The sequence below is a fragment of the Chanodichthys erythropterus genome, chromosome 20 (assembly GCF_024489055.1).
Source record: "Chanodichthys erythropterus isolate Z2021 chromosome 20, ASM2448905v1, whole genome shotgun sequence".
Classification (NCBI taxonomy): Eukaryota; Metazoa; Chordata; class Actinopteri; order Cypriniformes; family Xenocyprididae; genus Chanodichthys; species Chanodichthys erythropterus.
This window is the reverse complement of record NC_090240.1, coordinates 33,362,627-33,371,225: the sequence shown is the minus strand read 5'-3', so window position 1 is coordinate 33,371,225 and position 8,599 is coordinate 33,362,627. Positions and strand designations below refer to the sequence as shown.

General features: G+C 36.9%; 2 protein-coding genes across 2 annotated transcripts; both read left to right on the top strand.

Moving 5' to 3' along the window:
- Window positions 1-1,569: 1,569 nt before the first annotated feature.
- On the top strand, window positions 1,570-2,520 carry LOC137009589 (chemokine XC receptor 1-like). The gene has a single exon (XM_067371921.1). It carries the CDS (start codon window positions 1,570-1,572, stop codon window positions 2,518-2,520), a length of 951 nt encoding a protein of 316 aa, XP_067228022.1.
- A 1,530-nt stretch (window positions 2,521-4,050) lies between these two features.
- LOC137009550 (chemokine XC receptor 1-like) lies at window positions 4,051-5,206 on the top strand. The gene is made up of 2 exons (XM_067371863.1): window positions 4,051-4,171; window positions 4,258-5,206. The coding sequence occupies exon 2, from the start codon at window positions 4,266-4,268 to the stop codon at window positions 5,193-5,195; it is 930 nt and encodes a 309-aa protein (XP_067227964.1). The 5' UTR covers window positions 4,051-4,171; window positions 4,258-4,265; the 3' UTR covers window positions 5,196-5,206.
- Window positions 5,207-8,599: the final 3,393 nt, after the last annotated feature.

Below are 8,599 nucleotides of genomic sequence, written 5' to 3'. Positions count from 1 at the left end.
TACCTGCACAGCTTTCACTAGCTGGCCTCTATGACACTCCAATAAACCTCACTTTCGCCGGGTCACAGCACCAATGTAACCCCTCTGTTACTAACCGCCCCGCTCTGAGCGAGAATCCAACCGGCATCTCTGGCATGGCAGGCTAACAAGGACGCTAAAGACTGCAGCTTCTAGCATCAGTTGCTAGGGTGCATCTTGAAATCGGGGGGTGAGGATTGTATGCACATTTTTCACTAGCTGGCCTCTGTGACACTCACCCCTCTAAACCTCACTCCAATCCAGGTCACGGCACCAATGTAACTCCTCCGGTCCTAACCACCCTGCTCCAAGTGGGACTCGAACGGGCATCTCTGGCATGGGGGGGGGCGCTAACAAGGATGCTAAAGACCACCTCCTTTAACGTCAGTTGCTAGGATGCGTCCTGAAATCAGGGGAGTAAGGATTACCTGCACAGCTTTCACTAGCTGGCCTCTATGACACTCCAATAAACCTCACTTTTAATCCGGGTCACGGCACCAATGTAACCCCTCTGGTACTAACCACCCTGCTCCGAGCGAGAATCCAACCGGCATCTCTGGCATGGGAGGCTAACAAGGACGCTAAAGACCACAGACTCTAACGTCAGTTGCTAGGATGCTTCTTGAGATCAGAGGAGTGAGGATTATCTGCACAGCTTTCACTAGCTGGCCTCCGTTTCACTCACCCCACTAAACCTCACCTCCATCCGGGTCACGGCACCAGTATAACCCTTGAATCGTCATCTCTGGCATGGGAGGTGGGCGCACTAACAAGGATGCTAAAGACCATAGTCCCTAGCGCACCTCAGGAGAGTGAGGTTTACTCACACCGTTCTCACTAGCTGGCTTCCGTTAAAAAATTAAGGCAGGGACTGACTAAGTTGTTCATTTTCAATTCAGTGAATTACAGTTCCTATGGTATCTGTTGCATGCCTTGTCTGTTGTTACATAAGGGTTCAAGTGGAACAATTACTTCAGATGTAAAGATCATAAAGCCACTTTAGCTTCCTCTGTATGTGAGATGAAAGGATGAGGTTTGAGAAAGGATGTCACTTCCCGAGCATAAAAAGATTAGATAGGTTCTTTTAGCTTTCAGTTATTTTAGCTAGTTGAACATGTAATCATCACAATGATGATATACGTGTCTTGAGAAAAAAGCAACAGTTTGATGTGACCAAGGAAGTAATGTGCTGTTCTGATCATCATTGTGCTCTACAAGGTCCAAGTATTTAGGTAAGTCATACATTGTTTCGCATTTGATTAAGTTACTCAAGTTCAATGGACTGGTATAACTTCTCTTTTTTCCCTAATGAAAAGGCAAAGAGTGTATTAATAAGTTGTAAATGAAAGATTATTGGAGTGTGTGACAAGAAAATAAGAAAATACAAGAAATATTTCAGTCTATTTCACAATTTTAATTCAATGTGTAAATATTTCTGAAATTTACTAGCAATTTCTGAGTAAACATTTTTTTTTTTTTCTCAGCATACAAAGAGCAAAGAATTAAACGTGGACAAATCGGATGTGGTCAGTTCGTGATTGCAGAACAAACATGAGTGATGAGAATACAAGAGACACTGATTACTATGACTTATACTACGAAGACCAGATGTGTAGGAAAGATGAAGTGGTGAAATTTGGATCCATTCTCATTCCACTCTTCTTCTCATTAGTTGTTCTGTTAAGCTGCATCAGTAACGGCCTCGTTCTGGTCATCCTGGCAGTTTATGAGAACCTCAAATCCCTGACCAACATCTTCATCCTCAATTTAGCGCTATCAAATCTGCTGTTCACGTTTGGACTTCCATTCTGGGCCTCGTACTACATCTGGGGTTGGACGTTTGGAGACGGTGGCTGTAAAGCGGTGAAGTTTCTGTTCTATGTTGGCTTTTACAGCAGTGTGTTGTTCTTGACTCTCATGACCGTTCAGCGTTACATGGCAGTGGTTCATCCTCTGTCTGACCTGGCGAAATGCAGAGGATTTTCTGTCGCCCCCTCTATCGTTTGGATCCTGAGCGGAGCAGTTTCACTTCTTGGTTCACTTCATAGCAAGGTTATACAACATTTTAATAGCACATACTGTGAGTATGCCAGTGTTCAAGTGAAATCTGGCATTGCTTATTTTCAAAATGCTTTCTTCTTCATTGCATTTCTAATCATGGGTTATTGCTATGGCAGAATGCTTCGGACAATAACAAAATCACAGACCAATAGGAGACACAAGACTGTTAGACTAACATTTTTTATTGTGCTGGTGTTTTTTATTGGTTGGGCTCCATATAACATTGTTATGTTCCTGAAATCATTGACTGATCAGAATATCAAGCCATTCACAGAGTGTGAATTAAGCATTAGACTCGACTATGCATATTATGCTTGCCGAATGTTAGCTTTCTCACACTGTTGCTTAAACCCTCTGTTTTTAGTTTTTGTAGATGCAAGGTTCCGTAATTATTTACGAGCAATTCCAAAGAGGGTCTTATGTAAAGATATAAGTCTATGAATAATCTGCTTTGGCAAGATACAAAATACTTGAGACAGAAAACAACAGCATTGAAAGAGCAGATTTGATCAAATTACAAATAACATAAAATATTGGAATGCTATCTTTGTGTAAAAGCATGTGTTGAGCATGTTGGGGAAAGTTACTTTTAAAAAGTAATGCATTACAATATTGCACTACTTACATTACTTTTCGTAAAAAGTAACTGTTACATTACTTTTTCTCACCTGGGCTGGGGTTGCTTGTTTGTTTTTTGATAACAACAACAACAAACAAAAAAATCTATTTTTGGCAAATGTTTAGGCCGTTTCACACCAAAAGCCTCAGGCTGAAGGAAATGCATATTCACGCCTCTACAATAGAGAGCACCGCTCAAACTAACTTTTTAGCTGTGCTGCCATTCTGGATTAAAGAAGAATAGGATACAGGAGAAGGAAGTTTAACACTCTATTATTTCTAAATCTAATCTTTTTGCCTATTTGTATGGTTGAATTTGATCATGGAAGGTCAGCTGCAAAGACATTGGTTTATAAACTGAGATTAAATACATAAAATATATTTGTGTAATTTAATACAGTTAATTATTACAGGTTTGCATAAAATTATGAAATTGTATTTCACAGTTTTTATTCATTTTGAGAAATACAGAATGTTTTCATGCAAGTGAGGCGAGTAAATGCATGTTCACATTTTGTCTTGAACTAAAATAACCATCATGTTCACACTTGCCTTACTTATTTGAAAAAGTAACTTGTTGTAAATTGAAAAAGTAGCGTGTTACAATACTTGTTACTTGAAAAAAGTTGAAATGTGTAACCCCCAACACTGGTTTTGAGTTCATGCCAGCCCTGAATACACAAAAGGAAAATATGTTGTGAATAAAGTGTTATTGAATTTCTAAAATACTCTCACCTAAAATTACTGTAAAAGAAATCACATGAGAAAATGAGCTGCCTGAGAAAAATGCAATTATGCAGTTTTGTTTAGATGCAAATGACTGGAAAATGACTTTTTTTCTTTCTCGTGAGAAACTGTAAATCGTGGTCTGTGGAAGGAAGCACAGTGTCATCACTGGCCTACCTAAACCGGAAACCGGAAGATTACACAACTCATTTTTTGTCTGTTTTTACTTTGTAAGAGGTTAATAATAACAAAACAATATAAGCATGCTTGTAGCCTGCAACCTCAATCATCTTCATAAAAACTACATACTTTTACAACTTTTTAAATGAACTTCATTATGACATAAATGCATGATTTGAAAAACCATGTACAAAAAAGAAGCCATCAAGCTTTTTTTCACTGTCCTGCTGTTGATTTCAAACTCAAACAAAAAAGAGAGCAAGAGCTAGAACTTCTTAACATGGAAATAAAATAATATGAACACCATAATAAACCAACAGTTTTGGAACGCCCATTAACTGGCAACTACCTTAAAATGTGTTACCAAGGAATTGCCGCAACATTTTAAAAAAAAACAATTACTTTCGTTGTAAAAGTGAAACTTTCATTTCATGTTTGAGGGAAAGAGGAATGGCAGGGTTTTGAGGTAGGCACATATTTAACCCTCCCATTCTTCATGAAAACACTCAAATATACCCCATCCAGTTAGCAAGGAGTCATTAGTACTAACAAGACTGACAAAATTAAGGTAAGAATTAATTATTCTTTATTATTTCATCAGGCAAGTAAATAACTACAATGAAGTCTAACAAGAAAATGATTATCATCACATAGAGAACATCATGACTGAAGACTATACATATCCCGATTATGTTACACCAGAAGACCAACTATGTCGCAAAGAGGAGGTGGTGAAAGTTGGATCCATTGTTATTCCAATTTTTTTCACTCTTCTGGTTGTGTTTAGTTGCATCGGTAACATCCTTGTTCTGGTCATCCTGGTGCGGTACGAGAAGTTTAAATGCCTGATAAACATCCTGATCCTCAATTTAGCACTATCAGATCTGCTGTTCACGTTTGGACTTCCATTCTGGGCCTCGTACTACATCTGGGGTTGGACGTTTGGAGAGATTGGCTGTAAAGCGGTGAAGTTTCTGTTCTATGTTGGCTTTTACAGCAGTGTGTTGTTCTTGACTCTCATGACCGTTCAGCGTTACATGGCAGTGGTTCATCCTCTGTCTGACTGGGAGAAATGCAGAGGATTTTCTGTCGCTCCCTTCATCGTTTGGATCCTGAGCGGAACAGCTGCACTGTTAGTCTCACTCCGTAGCATCGTCTTGCTACACGATAATAATCTTTACTGTGAATTTGACAGTATTAGAGCAAAACATGTTGCTATTTATTTACAAAGCATTTTTTTCTTGATTGCATTTTGCATCATGGGATTTTGCTATGTCAGAATGTTTCTGATAATCACACGGTCCCGAACAAAGCTGCGAAAGAAGACCATCAAACTAATATTCTGCATCGGCCTGGTGTTCTTCATCGGCTGGGCTCCATACAACATTGTGATGCTTTTGAGAATTTTGCAGGATTATGGATTAAGTCCATTCACAAACTGTAAGGTATCCATTCGTCTTGATTATGCATTTTACGCTTGCCGACTGTTGGCTTTTTCACACTGCTGCTTAAACCCAGTGCTTTATGCTCTAATTGGAGAAAGATTCCAGAAACATTTACGATTGATACTGAAGAAAATGTGTCCAAAATAAAGCAATTCTGCTCTACCCTGAATAGAATTTCCTATTCCTTTTCTGTTTATGGTGTGTTTGTTTAAAGCAAGATTTCTAACAATGCACATTACATCATACACTCCAGTTCAAAAGTGCAAGGAAATTAACTCTTTTATTCATTGAGGATGCATTAAACATCAAAAGTGACAGTAAAGGCATTTATAAAGTTACACTCAAAAAAAAAAAATGCTGTTCAGTTTATTTAAACAATTTATTTTGATTCAACACCATTGTATCAGGTTTCTGGTTTAAATGTGATTGATTCATGTCAAATTGACTTGAAACGATTACTCTTTGACTTAACTTGATGTTTTCCCAACCAGGACTCAATCAAACAGGATTTTCACTTCCCATCATGCTTTGCAAAGGGGCTGAACTAGGAGTGTAAATGTTGAAATAAAGTGTTATTTTAAGCAGTTTTTAGGAAGATGAGAAAATAGAACAGTAAACATTAAAAAGTCTTTCCATTATGTTGGTATTTAAAAGTTTCTGTTAATTAATAGTTTTAGTTGTGGTGAATTGTTGCACTTGTGCTTAGGTTGAGGACCTGCTAACAAACTTTCAAATTACTTTAATAAGAAAGTAATCACTGTGGTAGTGCTCTGGGTTGCATTTCCCAAAAGCATTGTAAGCCTATGTTGATTGTAAAACCATTGCCACCAATGGGCTTATGATCAATTTAGGCTTTACAATGGTTTAGGTTAAGGCAATTTAGGATGAATCCAGTATCACATCTAGATTTCTAACACACAACATCACAAAAGTTATAAAAATCACAAAATTAAACAATAAGAATTAATTGTAAAAATCAATGTATATGAAAAAAAATATTTATTGCTTTTTATTTATTTTCCAAAACATTGCAAATTAGTTGGACTGACACTATTAAATTAAGCTGTGCCCAACCATAGTAAATAAGTTGAATCAACCTTAATAAATTAAGTTGACCCAACGTAAGTACATTAAATTGGAATAACAGAATTGTATAATGCTGAAATAAAGCAACTTAATCATGTGGAAATCCTTTCCATGATTTTTTTATGTTCGTTCAAAGAGTTATTTTTTTGAGTGTACAAAAGATTTCGGTTTCAAATAAATGCTGTTCTTTTGAACTTTTTGCTCAAAGCAGCAGCTGTTTTCAACATTTCCTAAGTATATTAGATTACACTTTATTTCACTTTAGACATTCTACTGACTCTAAGTAACATTGCAACTACATGTCAACTAACTCTCATTAGTGTATTAGTGGATTGAAGTAGACTGTTAGGTTAGGGTTAGTTGAATATGCTGACATGTACTTAAGTTACTTAGTCAGCAGAATGTCTGCTTGGCGACAATAAAAAATAAAGTGTTAGCAGATATTAAAGGGACAGTTCCGCCAAAAAAGGAAATTGTCATAATTTACTCACCCTCAAGTTGTTCCATAAGAATATGTGTAAGCAAACCGTTGAAGGGCCCCACTGACTTCCACTGTGTTTTTGTTCGTTTAGCTAAATTTTACCATATTGTTACAGCAACACCAATTCATTTGTGTGTGTGTCTGAGTGTGTGAGTATGTCTGTTTTGTACTCTTTATGTTTTAGGGTGTAACCTTGTCCTTGTTCATTTTTTTTTTTTGGCTTAAATTATTGATATTTCACACATTTGCAAAACCTTGCTCTGTGTTATAGTTGTGCTAGATCATATATTATATATATATATATATATATATGTATGTATGTGTGTTTGTTTGTGGGAGAGGGGGGTGGAAGTGTCTATTTTGCACTTTTGACATTTTAAAGTGTCACGTCTTCATTGCTGTAATCTTTTTTTCTGCACAGTAGCCGAATTGTAGTTTGCACCACCAAAAGATTCTCTGAATTTTCGTATTTCACATTTATTTCTTATGTCAGTCATTTCTGACCATGAAGCAGCCAAGTGTGACTTTTTTTTTTTATGACCCTTTAACATATCCAAATCATGTCCATGATGTTTGTGTGTTCGTTCACATAGCTAATGTGACAAAAGTCACCAAGTTTCATCCCATTCCGATGAAGGGAAAAAAAAGAGGAAAAAAATTTCAAAACATAAAAGTTCTTGGTCATTTTTGACCAAAGAGGCCCCATGTAAAACAATTGATTGCGATTCAAATCATAATTCTCCATAGTTATCTGAAAAGATAAAGGCATAATTTAATACCCCATATGAGCTTAGTGAAATATTCCACATTAAATAAAAGCTTGATTGACATCATCTGTGGCATGTGGAAATTTGGGGAAAAAAAACATCAAAGCATGTTCACATGTTTATCTGAAACCTCAGAGAGAGAATCCAATTTACACTGACACCATATGAAAAACTGCTGGAAAAAGTTTAATCTAGTCCAGCAAAATGTCAGAATCAAGCAATAATTTACTGTTACAACGTAATTTGTAACAGAAACATGCACATTAGAAACACAAAGCAGTCTTAGTCGTTTCCAGATAAAAAGTTTTATTGATTTTCATCATTTGTACATGCATATAGATCGACTTAGTTGGGAGAAAACGCTTCAGTTTTTTAAAGTGGTACTCAGTGCTGTTGGTTAGGTAAAAGGGCACATGGGTGCTTTATGACAAGTGCTCTTTATATAAGAAATCTGTCCCTGACATCTCAGTAAACAAGTTGTGCTTGTTTTAAACCTTCACCCACCATTTCACGAGATCTGCGAACAGATTTTGTGCAACATTTCTGTATACTTTTTTAGCATTTGCATATCAAGATTTACAGTTTCTTCATTTCAAGATATGTAATTGATCCCTGCTTCTTTTTTTGCATGGTGTCCACTGACCACCCACTGATACTGATTACAACAAAAACACAGATAGTCTTTTGTTGTTTACAAGAGAATCGCTTTACAATAGGTCCTATATAGGATACTTGGTTTTCCATGAACCCCATGACATATTGATTGTTTGTATCTCACAGGGCTGGGATGGAAACAGCTGATGCAGCAGCACTTACAGGGCCGTACCGACAGCTCGTGTTACGAGCCTATTGAGGAACAGAGGAGTTTTCAAAAAAACAAAAACAAATCAGCCCTTTATCAACAGCTCTACAAACAAATCCTCAAAATTTCACTTCATTTGATAAGGCAGAGGAAAGACATAGGTAGCAGCATTTCAGATTTAAAGAGATTCTGCTTATTACGTCATGATTCACACTAAAAACTGCTGGGTTGAAAATGGACAAAGCCAGTGATTGGGTTGTTTTAACCCAGAGGTTGGGTTAAAGGGATAGTTTGCCCAAAAATGACAATTATGTCATTAATTACTCACCCTCATGTCCTTTGTTCATCTTCAGAACACAAATTAAGACATTTTTGATAAAATCTGATGGCTCAGTGAGGCCTGCACTGCCAGCAA